Source organism: Belonocnema kinseyi, chromosome 7, assembly GCF_010883055.1.
Source record: "Belonocnema kinseyi isolate 2016_QV_RU_SX_M_011 chromosome 7, B_treatae_v1, whole genome shotgun sequence".
Taxonomy (NCBI): domain Eukaryota; kingdom Metazoa; phylum Arthropoda; class Insecta; order Hymenoptera; family Cynipidae; genus Belonocnema; species Belonocnema kinseyi.
The window spans coordinates 27096921-27117368 of record NC_046663.1 but is presented as its reverse complement, the minus strand read 5'-3'; the positions used below and the strand labels follow the sequence as shown (position 1 = coordinate 27117368).

Here is a 20448-nt window from a genome sequence, read left to right as displayed (position 1 = left end):
CCCCCCCCCCCCAAAACATTTTAAGTGCTGAAAAATAGCAAAATAATGCCTTTGTTAAATAAGTTTGTTTAAAGAATAGTCAAATGTCATCGATTCGTAGCAAAGAATTATTGCTAAATAACTGGCTGTTAAGTCCACGAAAAAGCGGTATTTTGTTTATAAATACATAAAATGATGAAAAATTTGTTTGAACAATTGTGGTTGACAATACTTAATTCTTTACTTTTATCTAAACTTTCGTAATATTTTAGAAAGTTGTTATTTACAGTTAATTGACTCAAGAAAATTAAGTTTGTACCTAAAAAAATTGCCAAATGATGCACTCCTTAATTAAGGTAGTTTAAACAATTATTAACTTTCAATCGGTGACCAAATATGATAATTAGGTTTTATTTCGAAGTAATATATGACCTATTCCATAGAAAAACTTTATGTATTCCATCAAAAATACCTGAAATGGATATTTGTTTATAAAACTTGCATGTAAAATAACAAATTGTTTATTAACTTTTATTAATTCAAATAAAAAACACTTTCTGTACGTAATTTGTTTAAATTTAGTGCTAATCAAGTGACCAATCACTGCTAATCATCATGAAACCCTTTTCATTTACTTATTTGTTTATAACAAAAGTTAATAAATTTGTTAACATGCGCATTGTTATTGGACATCTCTTTTTGGATATTTCCCTTCAGTTTTCAAAGTATTTTTTTTGAATCAAAACATTTTTTTTAAAACCTCTATACTTCAAAAGTCAACTTTTTAAAATTTTTGTTATTCTAAACAAAAAAATTTTCAAAAATTTAAAAAACCTCTTTGAAATTTCGATGCAAAATTTTATTAGCTTTCATTAAAAAAAACAGTTATCATCGGATAATAATTCTATTCTGAATATCAATTTGTCCACTGACAGTTTTTTTTTTTCCGCATTGTTTGCCACCTGTCGGATTAATTCACTGGCCCTGATGTTAAGAAAATCTAGTACTACACTCGGACTCTAAACGAACAAAGGTTTCGGGAATCGTGATCTCCGATCACACGACCGTGAAACGGGTTCCCACTCCTGCGGTACTTGGATTTCGGGGGTAATGCGTGAGAACGCACACAGGCACGCGCACGCGCGTGTGTGCAATTCGACATGGATGATTGAACGTAAACATAACGAACTGACTGGCTCGAAAGATTAAAATGCGCAGAACGTGTTTCTTTGTTTTTTTTTATTTATTAAATGTTAGACTCTTTCAATAGTGTTTCTAATCCCATGAATCCCTCTAGTTGCGTCGTAAGTATTCAAATTTTTGAGAATATGAAATAATAATATTCTAATATTTGGAGTGTCAGTGGCCTAGCCCTGATCCGCGGACCGAATAACAAATAACAATAATCTTGTGCAAGAATGATCAATATCTACATTGCGAAACTTCATCATCCACCCTTATTACAATGCAGTAAACAAATTTTAAATTCTAAGCAGCGTGTACTTGCTCGCTACGTTTGGAAAGGGCGGGGGTAAAGGGGACAAAATTCCACACGTTCCTGTGGAGTTGAGACGCTCGGCTCTGCGAAGCGCTCGTAATATTAGTACTCGTACGTTCTAAGTCCGAGTGTAGATACACGTACCTTGTCGATGCATCTAACTGATTTAGGTCAAAATTATTTTCTATTAACATTATTAATCGTCTACGTTCAAGATTGTCTTTATACATGAATGAAAAATGTACAACGGTCAGGAAAAATAAAAAATTGGTCTGATAAAAGACAGAGAAATTAGGGAAATTTCGAAATTGGTATTTGGTGGTATCCTTGTAAATATTACATTAATTCTTCAATAAAATATAGTTATGAACAGAGAAATATAATTATTTAATTAAAATTGTAAAAGTTTAACAAATATTAAAATCACTATTACTCACTGGGGTATAACGGGGTTGCAACTTATCGAAGAAAAGAAAGCGCTAAAAGCGCTAATTACGAGGAGAATTCTCATTCTTCAAAAAGAAGCTTTTTAATTGAATATTTTCGTAAGAACTGCGAAAAGAAGGGAATTCGCTCAGAATTTATATTCTTTGTTCTTACGAAGAAAGAAGACACGAACAATAACCCCTTCCATTTGGCAGCTCTCTGCCAATTAAATATTTAATCCTTGTAATATTCATTCTAAAAAGGGGGAGAACTAGGCTTAATGGAATAATACCATTTTATGATGTGATCATTATTTCTGTTATTATTTGTTAAATAAAGATGCTAATGAGTTTACAAGTTTTTAAGAGGGATCAATTTAATCAGAGCCGTAACTAGCATTTTCGGAGCCCGTTGCGATTTTGAAAGATATCAGGATTGAAATAGCAGACTCGCACTAATTTAATAAATTCAAGATGGTGCGCAGCTCCACTCATATGAAGCAATTCCTTGAAAATTAGCAGTTTATTTTTCTGATAAACAAAATGTGACTCAAATATGACTTAAATAAAAAATAAACTTTGTTTGAATGTACTGTACTAAAAAAAGTATCGATTCTCGATACTCGATACTTTAATACTTTCGATCCGATCCGAGTTCAAAAATCGTTCGAAAAGGAATCGATATCAAAGTATCGACACTGTTGGATCGGCGCATGCTCAGTAGCTCAAATTGGCCAAACTCGGACCTATGACGGCGATTTTCAGCAAAAAGTTACTGAAAGGAAAATAAGTATTTTTCATACAATTTATTAAATATTGAATCTATAGATTACTAATTTCAATTACACATATGAAAACTAAAAAAACTAAAAAAACGAATATCAAAACTATTTTTTGTTTAAATTCGACTTTTTGATAAGAATCTTTAACTTCTTAATTATAAAATTTCTTCTTTTCTGAGCAAAAATGCAAATGTGGTTGAAAATTAATCTGTGTAGGTTGTCTAAAAAAATGGAAGGATTTAGATGTGAATGAACTAGTCACTTCGAAAATTGAAGAATGAACCCATCACTTCATAAATGTTTAAAACTATATTATTCTAAATCACTTGAAATTAGCAATAATACATAGTTTTTCTAAACTGGACACTTTTCAACAAAGAGGTTAAATTTCTTGTCGTTCAGTGCGTTTGCAATTTATGGTTGTTTATTTTATTTGCCTTAAACGAAAATTGAAATTTCGCTTAATATTGAATAATTTTCTTGTTTCCAATTCGAAAACTATCAAGGTCAATGGATTAAAAACAGAATATTCTAGATTGAAGAAATATTTCGGTACGGCTTCAAATTGTAGAGGAGCGTTCAATTACTTTCTAATGACCAAACAAAGTTTAATTTAAGGAATTTAAAATTTTTTGAAAGCTTCGATAAATTCATATTTGATATGAAGGTTATGTTATGTTAGCCATTCCCCGTAAAATAATTGAAAATATTTATATAGGCAAAGTGAAAAAATGTTTCCATTTGCAAGCAATTTGCTAAAATAGTATCGTTTGTGTCATTTTTTACAAGACTGTAGTAAAACAGTTACACCAATGAAAAAAGTGTTATAAAAAAATGTTAAAGTTAATTTATTTTCCTCACATCAAACAAATGAAACACATTTTTGCTTAGGCTCTATTATCATAATTCAAATAAAATTCTTACGTAATTTCGGTCGTTACTGATAAAGCAACCCTGAAGTTCTCACATTGTGAACACATGTTGAAATAAAAAAATTCACGATGTCACAAAAAAATAAAATGATTATAATTAGTAGAATCATTATAATTATTATAATTATTATAATTATGATTTCTTATTCACATAAATACAAATTAATCGTGTAAGAATGTTTTCAAAAAATTCATTCTATTTTTTTTTAATCTTCATACATATCGAACCCAAATTTTGTTGAATGCATAAAAAAATTAGAGCGATTTCTTCTTTAAACAAATATTATTTTCAGAGGTCCAGTAAGCATATAGAAGTGAAAAATTGCGTTTTGAGAGATTTTAGCGCAAATTATTATTTTTTGGCATTTCTTTTACACAAATTGTTTCTAATACATAGAATGCTATTCTCTTAGCAATTAACTGTTTAAAAAAATATTTTAAAGAATTCATTTTTGTGTTTAGAATTTTTTTTCGATCAGAAACTCGCTGTTTTTTTTTCTTCAAATTTTTCAATTAATTTCAACATTTCACTCAAATCTAGAGTAATGTGATAATCATTTCAAGTTAATAAGCATAGTTGTTTCAATAATATATTATAATATTTAATAATATTTTCTTTAAATAATACCAGAAAGTAGCGATTTTTTCTGAAATATTAAAAATTTTGTTTACTTCTAATGTAGAACTAAGTTAAAAGTAGTTTTGTGTCCCAAATATAATTGTTTATAGGAATTGCAACGTTCATCTTATTGAAAAATGGACCAAAATTGAAAATTAATAAAACTGCATTTTACTAGTACCATTGTAAGATAATATCATTATAAATAATAATAAATTGTTTAAACAATCTTACCTGTTTACTTTAATTGATTATTGCCCCGATTTAATTATCTAACTGTCTAAAGGGATTTGAACGGATCTTGCACAAAAATGACTTTCGTTACAACATCCTTAGGAAATACGAAGAAATGTTGTTTTAAACTTTTTTTGTCCACTGTAGGTAAAATTTATTATTACATTTTTCAAGATTTTTTTAAATATTATATTTCGACGAAAACAAAATTTTTCTTTTTTTCATCTAAGATTAGTCACATTCATATGCCTTACGAAAAAACAATTCTTTTAATTAGAAAAATCAAAAATTGAACATTTTTCATCGACTTGCTTAATCTTGGCAAATTTTCAAAGTTTTTTTCAATTTGAGAAAACTTTTTAGTGCAACTATCAGTGGCTCCAAACGTTTTTAATTTTTAGTCTACTCAACATGATAGTTCTAAAATTTTTAATTTAAATGCCCTAAAAGTAAATTCGAAACAATGACCCATGAAGCTAATGTTTTCTTCAATTCGTGCCTTGAGAGCGAGAAGATTTTAGAGGTAATTTAATTTTCTTGCGTAATAACGTGTGAATATTGTTTACACTGTGTTTTCAGTTTTCGATTTTTAATGGACTATCTTTATATTATCCAATTTTTAGTCGAAAGTTTAAAAAAATGAATCATTAAAAATTAAAAAAAAATTTGACATGGAAATTGATGGAAAATTTAGAATAAATTTTAATTATGTAATTAAAGATAAAATATCACAATTTTGAAAATTATAATTAAAAAATTTTTAATTCTAATTTTTTAAACGTATTAAATTTATTTAAAATATATAACATATGTGCCAACTCAATATATTTACTTACAGAAAATCTGTATTGAATTAAAAATTTATATGAAGCCATTGGCATCAACAGTATCTGAAATCGAATTAAAATACAGAAACTGGTACATTTTATTTTAAACATAACGTACAGGTTGGCATAACAATGCCCTGAAAAGCCAGTTATCCTTTTGATTGACTGGAAACATTTATCAGGTTTTATTGAGAATAAAAAATTTAGATTTGATGTATACTTAAATTATCTAAAAAGTTATTTTAAGTGCACATGGACGTTAAGAAACACGTTTCCAATAGCGATTTCTGATGCCTGAAACATTAATTTGAATATACATTGGTATTTCAAATCTAACATCATTTGAATAGTGTTTACTTAAGTTCTATTTTTCCGTATAAGGGAACTATTTCTCGAATGTACTGATATTTATTTGATCCAGATACATGCCTTTTATTAATTACAAGAATCGAACTCCTTTAATTTTTTTCTTCAACGAAAATAAATCCCTCATACATTATGGGAATTAACGTCTTTGATTGAAGAAGTTCAGGGTGGTACATCTTCGAGCATTTGAATCGATGAGTGTGCCTTTGAGTCAATCAATTTCTAATGTGTCCTTTCTATAAAATGAATTGATAACTTTGTCAGTCATTCGCTATAATTCAAGCGAGAAATTTTACCGCATGTGCACATTTATCCGCAACAAGTTAGACCATTACACTTTGACGAGAAAGAAATGCAAGAGTTTGGTTAAAGCCATCTCAACGTTTGCTGCAGGAACTATTTCAATGATGTATCAGCTCTTTCTAATAAATAAATAACTTTAATTAGTTACTTTAATCAGTTTAGAAAGATTTTATTACTTACGAGTCATTAAAAGAGCGTTAAAAATGTAAGTAAGCGGTCTGATCCTATCGTGTACCTATCACTTCAACGCGCTGAAAAGTTCCATAGTAAAACTTTAAGTATCTTGTGGGTTTTACCTTACCGACTCTAGAACAATTACAATAGTTAGGTTCAGACCCAGAGAAGACCGGCAATGCATTCGTTTATAATTGGAGCCGTCTCCCTGTTTTGTGTGAGATAAGTTATGCTGCTCCTAGTTCCAGGCGTTACATTGTAAATTTGGGTTGTAACAGCATTTCAATTATCAATAATAAATTACAGTTATTGAATTGATGACGTCCACAAGTGTCAATCTTAGTCGAAATTTAAAGGTCGCTCATCAGTTTTATCGCGCGAGAAGAAAGTTTTTGGAATTCATTTTTCTTAAGGGGGTCATCCCGTATGTCCGGTCGAAACAGTCGATGTTTTTTTGCTTCAATTTATTGGCACACATGTGTAGAATATGCTGGTGAAGTGATATTCCAATATTCGAAGTCATTGAAAAGTTACAGTTGTTAGAACGACTAAGTTTACTTGATTGCTTAAAGCATTCTTGAACTTTTAAACGCGGTTTTCTCAAAACTACGTTTTTGGAATTAGCCGGCATGATATCTCAAACATGAGTTTCTTAGTAGTGGCGCCATGCGCATTATTATAAGGATTTTGGGTTAAAAATTGAAAATGAGTTCGGCGCGAACCTTTATGGAGGTCGTACGTGAGTAGTATCACTCGTGCTATTTGTGAGCAAACGAAATTTACGCGAAGAAAAAATCCTGTCGCGGCCCGTTATTCTTTCTAGAGGAATCGCGTTCCTTGGCGGAATTCAACCTGAAAGAACCGGCACCTGTTCTTTTAACGCGCGCGAACACGTGTGCGGCAATTTTCGCCAACTTTTCCAGCTTCTTTGCTGCTGAAGCCAGAGCACGGGAACTGACGGGATGTTAACCGATATTTCGGGAGGAGGCATCCCTGCCTACCCACCTGATCCTGTGCTGAGAAGGTGGCTATTGACGGTTTATTGTCCCTTTCCCAAAAATACAAATCACGCGATAGTGGTATGGACTCTCAAGATGCAAGCGAAATCAAGCGTCGCAAGTCGCTAAATTTCAATAAAGCTAATCCCACACCCCTTTCAGCGGGTCGAAATCTCCACTAATGCAAACTCCCAACATACAAAATTCCAACATTTCAACATGGCTTTGAGCGAGCCGAAAAAGATTTCACTCCCATGACCTACCGTAAAGCATTCACTCTTCTCTACAAAGAAGCCGTGCTAAGTATAGATAGATAGTCAGGGATTCGGGAAATTATGCGTAACTGTCAGATTGCACAAAGACGCGAATAGAATCCTGAACGACTCACGAACTTTAAAAAATAAAGGCCTTTTGCTTTTGTCCCAGCTACTTTCGTAAGCTGTCAAGGCGTCGTGAAAAATGTCCCCATTAAACTGTCAGAATAGGAAATTCAAGACAACTTAGAGATCCTTGACTACCTTAGAGACACGACATCCGCGATTAATGTTCTTTGTCTCAATCGAAAGATAACGGATAAAGACATGGGTGCCAAATCAATTAACCCTCTATCACAGTCCAAATAACTTTTGAAGGCACAACCCTATCTGACAGGGTTGCAGTCTTCAAGTCCGCAACAACATTTCAGATCTATAACCTACAAGTGAAAATGTGGCTAAAGTGTTTAAGGTACGGACACATTAGGACAAATTGTCGTTCATCTGCTCGATGCAAACAGTGTGGTGGTTCAAACACCCACAGCGAACAGGAAACCTGTCCAAACGTGGATGGTGCCCCTAAATGCTGCAATTTCAACGGAAATCATCTTCCAACCCCGCAAAATTGTCCTAAATTGCTGTTCCAAAAACAATTTCGGGGATATGATGCTGAACACGGAGTTTCTTTTGCTGAAGCAAAGGAGGTTATCAGATCCAAAAAACAGTCCAGGAATGGGACTGTTTCTCGTAAATCAACCTAATTTGTAAAGTTCTCCGAGCATCCCGATTTGAACGAGGACCCCGCTCCCTCCTTTCTGGATCACAATTACACCACCCCAACTCGATCTTATTCCAAAATTATAGGTACACGCCCTAAACCCATTCCGAAAGCAAATCAAAACAGGCCCCACAAATCTCGCAAACCCATCGGACGGCTCCCAACTTCTCTCTTCACAATAACGGTAGGACTCAGAGCTGCTTGCCAAATGGTTTCGCCTTGCGTTCACCAGTTTCTCAATTTATTAATAAGCCCACTACCGACGCCGTATCCATAATCAGCAAACTAATCGAGGCTCTTACGGGTCTCTCCTCCTTTATAACATCTGATATCTCTTCAAATGTAGAGAAGCAGCGAATTTTTCTAGGCTCCCTTTTCTAAAGCGTAGTTGGAAATAGTGTTATCCTCGGTTAAAATCAAATCTTCCCCCGGGCTTGATAAAGTTGAATATAATATCTTACGACATCTACCGGAAGCTGCAAGATCTACCCTCCTCGAAATCTGCAATAATATAATGAGCTCCGGGCTATTCTTCTCTACGTGGAACAACTTTTTAGTTACTTTCATACCAAAATCAAGTCCTCATTAATTCCGTCCCATTTCGGTCGCCTCTTTTCTCTTTAAACTTATGGAAAAACTTATATACAAGAGACTTATCTAGCATCTTGAACACAACTTAATTTTATCCCCTTCACAATTCGGTTTCAGGGAGGGAAAATCTTGCGCCGACAATTTGGCTATACTGGCAACAGGAGTCTGGAAAGGCTTTGTCAACAAAGAGGTCACGGCCGGTCTTTTTCTGGATTTAAAGGGAGCTTTCGAGAGCGTCGTCCCTCAAATTCTGGAGATAGAACTTTGGTAGGTCGGTATCCCTAACTCAATTGCCAAATTTGTGTACAATTCCACAGTATGCAAAAATATTTTATTTCAAATCAATGGCGAAGCAGTCGGTCCAAGATCTAGCACAGTGGGCCTGCCACAGGGAAGTATACTCAGTCCAATTCTCTTTCCAATATCTACCAGAAAAATTTATTTGCTCATCCCTAATGACAGCGTTATAATTGAATTTGCGGACGATATCGCTATTCTCTGCAGATCTATGGATACTAAATAATGTGTGGCTTCTCTTCAAAGATGCGTGGACATTCTTTTCGACTTTTTGGTCCAAAGAGGTCTCGAAATATGCCCAGCGAAGACCAAACTAGTTTACAAGTTTTTAGTCGCTTACTTCCTGATAGTCAAGAAAGTTCCTTACAATGCGACGGGTGCTTACTAAAACCGCCTTCGAAGCTGCGGCCAATACCATACTGACTTTTAAATGTTCAAGATGATTAGTGAATCTTGCGTGCACATTTTCTGTAGCAAAAATCACAGTGAGATGAATAGATGCATGATTCACATTCCTCCTTATGGTCTTTACTTCATGCCTCAACTCGTTATACTTCTGTATCTTGGTTGTATTGGTTGACTGCAAATTTTGTTTAAGCGGACGGGTGACAGCCAGTAAGAATGTACTCGATGGATTCGCTGGTATCTCCACATAATCAGCACAGCTGTATATCATACAAGAGTTTTCACCTCTAAGGCAGTTTGTGCTACGTTTAAATACATTGGTGAAACCTTGCTGTCGTGATGTGCTTTAAGTGCACGCAGATCATTTGTGATGTTTATTTGCGGCCGAGAATGCCTTAGTGTGGGTTGTATATATCTGAACTATATTAAAGCGTGACCAAAATTCCTTTCCAGGTGATGTAGTTTTCTGGCATTTCCCTATCCACATCATCATTATTAATATCCAAAGATGCTTCTAATAAATCCGGTATATGATGTTCATTATCCGTAGCACCTATGCCTTCAGTATCAACCAAGTGTTCGTTGTCCACATCTTCCAAGGCGAGTTCATAAATAGGATGTGCCAAATCTGCCAAATTCTGCTCATTTATTTTTGTGCTAGCTCTGGGTATTTAAGTAAGGGGAGTCTATGGTATTCTCTCCTCACACTTTCCCCACATTTCTCTGCCAAAAAATAAAGGCGCATAAAATCTCTGTGCATATTGTTTGTCGCCGGATCGCAGGGCACCGTACCTCGAAGATGAATCCTCGTAGCGAGAGCTCTAGCTGAGTGATGCAGCTACTACTGGTAGTTCACAACCCTTGCCGGATGCCTAGAATCGTCGGTGCTTGGCGGCACTCCTCTTTGTCAAACAGGGCCGGTTCTATTTCAGAGCCGAAGCCTACAGCCGTTTTGCTGCTGGTCGAGAACACTTACTCGCCGCTGGCGTGAGTGCCGCTGACCGCGTGAAGGTGGCGGGCCCTGGCACGCTAGGCGTGAGGGACCCTACCGCGTTTTGGATCGAAAGAGTTCGGAAGGGAGTACTGAGACGGAAGCCCTATTGCCCATCTTCAAGCATAGGATAGGTTAAGGATTATAAAAAGAAAGAGAAAAGAGTGCGAGGTTGTCGGAGCTGTTCCAAGCTTACCGACCTCTGAAAGAAAGAGAGAAAGATGTCGGAGATGACGGAGCTGTTGCAAGCTGACTGGCCTCTCAATGATAAAGAGAGAGAAAGGATGTCGGGGAGAACAGAGCTGTTGCAAGCTTACCGGCCCCTAAAGGAGAAAGAGAGAAAGATTTCGGGGATGACGGAGCTCTTACAAGCTTAACGGCCACTGAAAGAGAGACAGAAATGAGAGAAAGTGTATGGTCAAAATAGAGGGAAAACAGGTTTGCTCCTGCCTGCCGACCAGGGAAACCTTCACACGCAGCTTTCGTCAAGTGTAATTTTACGTGTCACTCTTTTTCTTCGTAAATCCCGTGACTTACAAAGGAGAGCGAGGTCGTTAAAGTATCATTAAAAACGATTTAACCTAGAAGGTTTTCCCAACTCAGTTTATGTTTGGTAAACATGAGCGGGGAATTATTCCTGGCAAATCGTATTTTAGTGACTTTTTGTGCATAAGGATACTTTTCAGCAAATTTCGTTCTTAAATTGTATTTTTTTTCCATTTTCTTTTCAAACTTCTTACTTTCATAATAAAGACGCACCAATTCCTGTTTTATTGCGGTATCCTAATTGATGCTCTCCTACGGTATTTCTGTCGAGGTGGTTGTCTGCGAATAGCTAACGCTAGCCAACGCATCCTCAGAAGACACAGTTGATATTCCACTCCTTACCGCTTGTAGTAGATGTTTTTGCTGGCCAGCTGTTTGATTAGTGAGATCTGCCTGACCATCTCGCAGCTCACCATCGTCACCGCCCCGCATGTTGCGGCCCGCAGCTGTGACTCCAGGGGCGCCCCGACGATCCTCGGAAAGCGACAAGCGCTCCAAAATTTGTAATATACTCTTCATTTTCCATTTATAGGTTTTGGTGTTCTACTTAGTCCCTCTCCTCTTCGTTATTAGCCTGTTTGGCATGGAAAACCCTGGTAGTAGCAATTCTACCACCATCATAGCCGTTAAAGTTATGATAGGAAAGCTTATTATTATAATATAATTATTATTATATTATAATCATTATTTCGTTTCTTTATCATCATCAATTAGTTATTAGATGTTTCAACTTCTAATTTTCTACTACTATATTGAAAATCATTAATATACGTGTTTCGAAATATTTTCCTATTAAAAGTTACCGTATTAAGTGATAATAGTGTAAACTAATAACTAATAAGTTTAATCGGCAAACTTTAATTTCAATCATTTTATTGTAAGTTTTCATTTAATTTCTAGCACGTTAATTGTCAAAAAAAAGTTATTTGTGTTAGTGTTTAATCAAAAATGATATTTGAGTTTGAGAAATGCGCGCAGCTTTTTTGAGCGTCAGAGACCTAGCAAGCGGAAAGTAAGTGGAGATTATACTCCAGCGTTTTGTTTTCCTTCGTGCGGTTCGAGTCACAAGATTAGTCGAGTGTATCCCAGCTTTCCGAACCCAGTCCTTTTCTCTGACTCGACGACAGCACGCTCTTTGGTTTATTCTGTGTTTAGCCACCGCATAGCACAGTACTCCACAGTGTTCTCTCCGCCAAAAATGTTGTTAAATGTTTATGCACTTATCTGTCAGCGTGCTGTGCTTAGTGTTGTGAGTGAATATACGACATATGAACGGAGAGAGTTTTTTTCAATTTCTTTAGAGTTACACCATTTGGTGGTGAGGTTCACGATTTAAACCAGCGGAAGAGCCGAAAGGCCCCACGACCTATTTCCCAGAACTACACGCCCTTTGTGGCGCCGCACAGTGATAAATATGGGGAAATTTTCGAGCCACGCGAGGATTTTAGTCGAATAATACATTTTTTTTTTAATTCTACTCTAAAAATGTTATATTTAATATTTCGAGTGAGAGAATTTTTATAAATACTCATATATTTTTCTTAATTTTTGTTGTTCTTATTAATTAATTCAAAATCCTGACATGCTGGAGCCATTTTGAGTATGGGTTCGTATTCAGCGACCCAGAAAACATAAGTAGGGAACCTTTTTATTTGGTTCTGCCGAGATGGAACCTTCTCATTTGGAAAAGTCGATGTAGACTACCAAAAATATTTTTTAGTCCTGCGTCATTTTCAAACGATTTCCACTGATGTTGAGGCAAGACGTTTCATGGTTGATTAAAAAATATATATGGGTAGTTATAAAACTTAGCTCACTAAAAATATTAAATATAACATTTTTAGAAAAAAGTTTTTTAAAAATATGTCATTCGATTAAAATCGTTGCAATTATTTAAGTCGTTTGTCCTTCAATTAATTGCGAATTATAATGAATTTTTTACTTTTTAAATGAAAAGAATCGGGTTAATAAATAAAGGATTGATCGAAACCTTTACTTCAAATATTGAAAGTCTTTATTATTGACATTGAAATATTAAGGGTACATCGTTTTGTATTCACTGAGATGCATTTTGAGTCGATAAGAATCCTCTGGCTTCAGTTCCAAAAACGCCTAAGCCAAGTCTAGAGACGGCGAAAATCTCACCACCCTGATCGGCATTTGGACCTCTTTGACGAGGACCAGATCCTAATGTTGTTACATATAAAGTACTGCCGTCAACACCTCCGAAAGCACATGCAGTGACTGCGTGTGCAGGTATGGGAATAAATCGATGCACTTGTTTTTCATATGGATCAATTTCAAGGACCTGGAAAAGTTAAAAAATGTTTTTTTTTCAAAGTTTCATTTTTGAAAATATCTTAAAAGAGAATGAATCCTTACTCCTGAACCTCCAATAAGAGGCACCCAGAGCCAACCTTTGACATCAGTTGTCATACGACCTATATGACAATGCGAGCCGTTGATACCATATTGATGGAACTCATTCAAGTCAAAAATAGTTTCAACAAAATCTAAAAAAAAGTGATTGAAGTACAGCTTAAATTAAAAAAACATACATTTCCACTGATTGGGCAATATGCAAAACTCGAAGGAAATAATGTTGCCAAATTGAAACAAGTAATTAAAAATGAAGTTTGATTTCAAAGGTATTAATAAAGAATAGCCGAGTTTTTTACAAAATCTGATGAATTTTTCATGAAAGAAATTATCAACACAAAATCTAGTAGGTGATATTTCTGCTAAAAATATTTTTATGTCCAGTAAAAAGAATGTGAAATCAAAAGAAAATATAGTAGCTTCTAACATAAGAGTTTAATTTCCAAACAAGTAAGATTTTTCTATCCATAAATCAAAGAAATCTCATCCAAAATGTTAAGTCATAAATTAATAAAGACGAATTATTAGAAAAAAGTGTTAAATTTACAACCCGTGAATATACATTTTCTAGCAAAATAATTGCATTTTCGACTAAAAAGGTTTATTGTTCAACAAACACAAAGAGGAAATTTTCAACCAAACTGATTGATATGTCAACCAAAGTTACTTAACTCATTACTGAATAAGTCTCAAAGCACTCATCAATCAGTGAACTTTCTAACTAATATTTTAATCAGTAAATTTTTGACCTATTTATATTTAGAGAGCAAAATAAAAATGTTGTATTAAAAACTTACTTTCAAGGAATCCGTTAATTAGGTCATAAAAGTACAATTGAATTTTATTTGTCAGAGCATCATTGTAATAGACTCTGGTAGGTTGTCCTTTCTTAATGTACCACACGATTCCATTGCTATAATCATTTCCCTCATGGCTATGTGGTCTAAGTCTCGGCTGGTTCAACTGCTGCATAAGATGCGGTGGAAATTTTTGATTGTAACACCACACACTTCCACGCGGTGGTCCTTGACTGTTCATCGTGCCTGTAATATAATAATAAAGTTTTAATATGATAATCATCCGATGGGAAACAAATCTAGTGGTGCACTGGATCGATCAGTTACCGAAACGAATAACCAGGTGAAATTCAATTGTAATTTGTGGTTTTTATAGTCTTCTGTAATAATACTGTTCTGAGCTGAAACCACAGTAAAAATAAAGTTTCAATCTAACGCTAGTTTCGACAACAAAAATCAGTTTTGGCAGCGTAAATGGTACCACCACAGAACGTATCGTTTCCTTTGGACTTAGGGTACGAAACGTCACCTACTGTCAATTTTTTTACATGTTTGTAGCAAATCCGATATAATCCACTTCTGAAATTGATTTATCTTAGTTCATTCGAAAGTTATCCAAGCATTTTACAGTAATCATTTAAGAAGTTCAGGGACTGATTTTTTTCTAAGCGTGCAATTAAGTTTTGTTTTGAACTTGGCAAAAGTGCTTCAGAAATGTATAATATGTTATAAAATGCTTATTTACCTTTAGAAGGCGGGAAAATTTCCGTTCAAATCGAGTTTTCATTTGACCAAAAATGTATGCATAATTTCAACAGAAAACTCGTTTCAAGTCCCCGACCTGACAGGTGGTCGATATATCGAAAATCCCCGTCCGCAACGTAAAGGCCAATATAAAAAAAAACTTTTTATGATATTTCGGCGTTATAGTTTGATATACCCATACATTTTGAAGCGCTGTGCAAGAAAAAAATAGTGAAAGAAATCCTGAAGGCACTCTTGACCTTGAAAAACACCATCAAAAAGTCTCCAGGATGTTTCTCACTAATTTCCCCTTATTCAACGCACCAAATTTTGCCCGAAAACATCAGATAGCTAAAATGCATTGGTTGATCGATATTTCGACCATCCCCGTCTAAAGGTGATTTCAAAGTCGGACTGCCATCAGCCTATTACACAAAATTTGTTGCCGCAAAAATGGGTTGCACGTTCTTCTTTCGTATCAGAGACTGGGCTACGAACATCGCGCACAGTTTTCTTTGGCCGAGAAAGACATGCACTATTGTGTGCATGCTACCTACACTAACTTGAAGTTCTCGTGATAATATTTCAATATTCATTCGATGATTGTTTGCAAGGAGTGCACGCACATGATCGACGTTCCAGTTCGTGACGCTTAAGGTGGGACACTCTTCTCTCGGATCGCGATTTCCGGTCATCCGTAGAACGCGCTGACTACTTTCAAACTTTGTGTCCCACTATTCAGCCACTTCAATAAGCATTTTGTAAAATATTATACGTTTCTGAAGTAATTTTGCCCAATTTAACACAAAAGTTATTTGGGGCTTTTTGCTCCATTACGCAAATTGTGACGAACTAAATTTTTTTTAATAATTCCAAGTGATTACTATGAAGCGAAGTGCGTTTGACTTTGAATAGAACAAAGAAATTATTCTATATAGAGTTTAAACCCTTCCGCCGCAGGGGCGCTTAGAAAAATATCCGTCCCGGAACTTTTTGAATGAATTGTGTAATTTGCAGCACTCAGCTTCTTGAAATAGATTAGTCAACATGTAATCTACCTTCTCTCTAATAATCTATTTGTAATCCACTTCTATTTGTTAAGTGGACATTTTTGTTGTTGTTGGAAATTATGTCTTCTTTCTTGAAAATGTATCTTTTTTGTTGAATGCTCGTTCTTATTTGAGTTTAAAGAATTTATTTAAACTTAGAATTTAACTATACCATTTTTATTTTTAATTCAGTTTCATTTAGTAAATACACCATAAACCTGAATTATATTTGATTTATCAGTGACGTGATTTTCTTTTATTGTGCCTCTGCATTGCCTCTCTTTTGTCATTAAAAATGATTTATTATTTCTAAAGGACATTTTTACTACTTGGTTGAAAATTTATGTTTTTTGTTTAAAATTTGTCTTTTCTTTTTTTTGGTAGAAAATTAATCTTCTTACTTGATAACCCATCTTTTTGTTTGAAAATTATTTGATTTAATTATTCTATTTTTGATTGTAAATTCTGCATTTTTGACTGAAAATTCAAATATTTGTTTAAAGATTAACGTACTTTATTAAATATTGGCTGAAGGTAAATATTTTGAGCTTACAATTTATTTTCATCATTTGAAAATTCAACTACGTGTCAGAAAATGTATTAATTTGGTTGAGAACTCGCATTTGTTGCTGAAAGTTATTAACTTGGGTTAAGAATTCCAGCTTTGGTGGAAAATTCACATATTCAATAAAAAATTCCGCTTTTTTAAGGTAAATTTGTCTTCTTCGTAAAAAATGTATCGTTTTGTTTGAAAATTCATCTCTCTTTTTGAAAATTTAAGTGCCTTATTAAAAATACGTTTTTGTTTACAAAATTAATTTTTTTAAATGAAAATTTGTCTAATTCTACGTCGTTTAAAATTCATCTATACAATCGTGTAAGGATTCAACTATTTTGCTAAAAATTCGTTTTTTTTTTTGTTAAATTCGACCATCAATAAAAAAGTCTTTTTCTTAATTTCTCAAACATAGCGTTTTTGTTTATCTAAAGCAGTTGACGATTCACAACTGTAGTTGACAATTCATTTACTGGCATAATTTTTAATGTTTATATTATGATGTATTTCACTTAATTAATGTTTCTGATTAAAACTTCAATTTTTTGTTTGAAAGTTTATATAATTTGTTAAAAATTAATCCTTTTTTAAAATTAAATTTCGCGTCAGTCAGTAGTTTTTTCGGGGCACTCTACCATGACATTTTTTTAAATCAGGATTAATCGTATGCAATTCAGAGTACACACATATACAAAGTTAATTTAGAGTATTGGAACATAGTCGATTTTTCTTACCAAACCATAGTCTGCCATGCGGGTCGATAGTTCCATAAGTCATTCTGTCTTCATGGATTTCATTTTTGCCGACTGGAACTCGCTGGGCGTCTTTAATTATCTCGAAGAAAGGAGCTACAGAATTTCTGTGACTGTTCCATGTAAGAAATACAAGTTTCTTATCATAAGACACCAAAAATAGATGGGGAATGTTATGGACAGGAACAGCAAATGATATATACCCGGTGCCTATTGAAAAAATTATTATTAAAAGTTAGTTTAAGTAAGTGCTTTAGGCAAAAATACCCAAATTTGTAGCCTTTCAAGAAGTAGCCTATAAAAAGTAGTAAAGAAGTAAGTCTCATGTAAGAATCGAAACGCCACTTGTGTCAGTAGATTGAAACTAAAGATTGGTAGAAGGAGAGGAAATGCAAGGAAATGAGAGAGTTGCCAGTTCATCCCCCCGAAGCGTGTTGGCGCATTTCCGAGCAGTGCTCGCAACGAGTGCCTTGATCTCTTCTACGCATGCGTCACGCTCCGTCTCTGATTCGTTGCTGTTCGCGCGCAATTTAAAATGCAAAAAAATAACATTTTTATTGTTTATTATGAATAATGTCTTTTTAACTTATATAAATGTTTATTAGACCGATATTATTGAATCTTGATAATAATAATAATATATTAAGTGCAAACTGTGTAAGTAAAAAATATAATATAAAAAATAATCTTGCATATTTTTTATTATTCGAAAATTTCATTATTCAAACTTTATTAAAATATTAAAATGCATTTATGAGCACTGCTCGGAAATGCGCCAACACGCTGCGGGGGACCGAAGTGGCAACTCTCTCACTTTCTTGCGTGTCCTCTCCTTTTACCAATCTTTAGTTTTAGTCTACTGATAAAAGTGGCGTTTCGACTTTTACATGAGATGACGGACGGAGACGCCACTCTGAATTTAATTCATTACACTGACAGGGCAGGTCAACTATCAGAGGTAAACACGGACCCGTCAAAAACTATGGCGCGCGGGCTAAGAGTTTAATTATACCCGGTTTGAATCGCGCGCCAATAGCGACCTATGAGAGTAGCTGCGCTGGGCAAGCGCAGTAGCTGAACATGCCAAAGTTGGCATCATTGTTTGTAAGCAAAGGTTACACTGTATTTTAATAGAAACTCATTATTTCTTTCGATCCATTTATTACAAAAGTAACTTTTTTATTTTAAAAACATCTTTTTTATGCAGAAAATTAATTTTTTTAACTGATAATTTAAATATTTCTCTTTTCTAATATCCACTTTTTTAATAAATTTGTAATTATTGGGTTAAATCGCAATCCGTTTGGTTTGAGGATTTAACTTTTTTGTAAAAAAATATAGTTACGTAAACTTGAAAGTTAATTTGTTCAACCGAAAATTAAATTATTAAGTTCAGAATTAAGGTTTGGTAGAAAATTAATTTTTTTCTGAAAATTCATCTTTTTATTTTAAAGTACATTTGTTTTATTTTAAGGCTTAACTAGTCTCTTGTAAATTCGTGTTTCTCAATTCAAAATTAATATTTCAACCTGAAATTTAACTGCAGTGAAGCTCTGATACTGGGCCGATTTTGGGGCTGACTTTGGTGGGGAATTACCGAGATAGAGGGCTGCTCGTAGAAAAAGCGTTTGTTTCTACACGCCTGAGTAACCGTCGCTCACCCCGCGCAATTCCTTTTACTTCTACCTGCGGTGCGGCCTCAATTATCATAAGAACTCTTTAAGGCGGCCCGATAGCTAGGGTCCACTGTATTTAAGTTTTAGTAGAAAAATGTATCTTTTCATGTATTTTGTTGAAAAGTTATCCTTATGTATAGAACATTTATCTCTCTGGTAGAAAATTCAATTTTATTCTGAACAACTAATTTTTGCTGTGAAAATTAATAATTTTAATTGAAAATGTAATAAAAGTAAAACTTAAAAATTTCAAGATTAAAAAATGGTTTAAAGTTAAAAATTCGTTTTTTTTTCCTTTATAAAAATTAATATTTTCACCGAGTCGTGAGTTGTTGGCGATTGTCGGACGAAAGGACACTCGGCAGAAACTAAGTATTTATTTTTACCCTTATGAGGGTTTTTTCCCAGGGCTATGTAACCCTAAAAAGTCTCACATATTAAGATAATTCAAATAAGGAAGAAACAAATAAAAAGGATTTGAGTACCTATATGAGCGCAAAATACGCGTCGATCGGATGTACGATAGGAACAGAGGTTATGTGTTGATGGTCCTACGAAGAAGAGTTGTCCGTTATGCCAGAAAGGGCTATCTGTGTGTCTCAATCCTGTGGGAACCATTGCAATTCTAAGGGATAAAATTTACTTTAATTGTGAAAATGAGATATGGGCGAATTCTAAATAATGCTTCATAGAGAGTATTTGTTATTTCAAATTTCTATTCTTGTGTTGAAATTAAAAGTATCTTCTAAAAAAATCTTTGTGATGACTTTATAAAGCAACTAGCGTGTTAGAAATTAAATTTTGAGTTAAAAATTCTACATTGTACGCAAATTCAATTATCTTGTAAAAATCACACTATTTGTTTGAAACATTAATCTATTTTGGTTGAGGATCGTACTTGCTTGTTAAGAATATATATTTTTTGTTGGAATTAATTGTTTTAACTCAATATTTAATTATTTCATTTATAGTTCAAAATTCACCTTTTTAATAATTACATGACCTAGGGTATCATTAAAAAATTTCATCATACGATTTGGGAGAGGGGAATCATAATATCTTACGAAATATTTCATTTTTAGATTTTTAAATTAAAATTCATTGCAGTAGTTGGATATTATTTTGTGATAATCTTTTTGGTTATAAAATCAGGCTTTCTTTAAGAAAACTAATTCCTCTACTTTAAAATTTAAGTATTTTTTTCAATTACGTTTTTTATTATATATTAAATTTTTTAAATAGAAATTTAACTGTTTAATTTAGTGTTTGAAATTCATTCTTTATTCAATACAAATTCACATATATATTGTTGAAAATTTATGTAGTTCATTAATGATTTCCCTTTTTGACAAAAAAATTATTTTTCTTGTTTGCAAATTTAACTTTCTGGTTTAGTCAAAGATTAACCTGTTTGATTGAAAATTCATGCATTTTGTTAAGAATTCTACTTTATGATAGAAAATGGATCATCTTGATTTTCGTTTTTTATGTTGAAA

General features: G+C 33.7%; 2 protein-coding genes across 2 annotated transcripts in view; both read right to left on the bottom strand.

Annotated features, from left to right (window-relative positions):
- The window catches only part of LOC117176388 (putative sugar lactone lactonase YvrE), an 18399-nt gene extending 6881 nt beyond the window's left edge, over positions 1 to 11518 (bottom strand). The window contains exon 1 of the mRNA XM_033366628.1: positions 11413 to 11518. Within this exon, the coding sequence (XP_033222519.1) occupies positions 11413 to 11518 (106 nt within the window). The remainder of the gene's footprint in view (positions 1 to 11412) is intronic.
- Positions 11519 to 13055: 1537 nt separating this feature from the next.
- On the bottom strand, positions 13056 to 17301 carry LOC117176387 (putative sugar lactone lactonase YvrE). The gene is made up of 4 exons (XM_033366626.1): positions 17259 to 17301; positions 14176 to 14421; positions 13382 to 13512; positions 13056 to 13307 (listed from the first exon to the last, which is right to left on the bottom strand). Exons 1-4 carry the CDS (start codon positions 17299 to 17301, stop codon positions 13056 to 13058), a joined length of 672 nt encoding a protein of 223 aa, XP_033222517.1.
- Between the last annotated feature and the right edge of the window lie 3147 nt (positions 17302 to 20448).

Excerpts from the sequence above, each read along its gene's own strand:
- LOC117176387 (XM_033366626.1), bottom strand. The coding sequence starts at position 17,301 with ATGACTTATGGAACTATCGACCCGCATGGCAGACTATGGTTTG. Across the intron at positions 14,422-17,258 it reads GCATGGCAGACTATGGTTTG|GCACGATGAACAGTCAAGGA; the intron begins GTAAGAAAAATC and ends ATTATATTACAG. Across the intron at positions 13,308-13,381 it reads CTCTTATTGGAGGTTCAGGA|GTCCTTGAAATTGATCCATA; the intron begins GTAAGGATTCAT and ends TAACTTTTCCAG.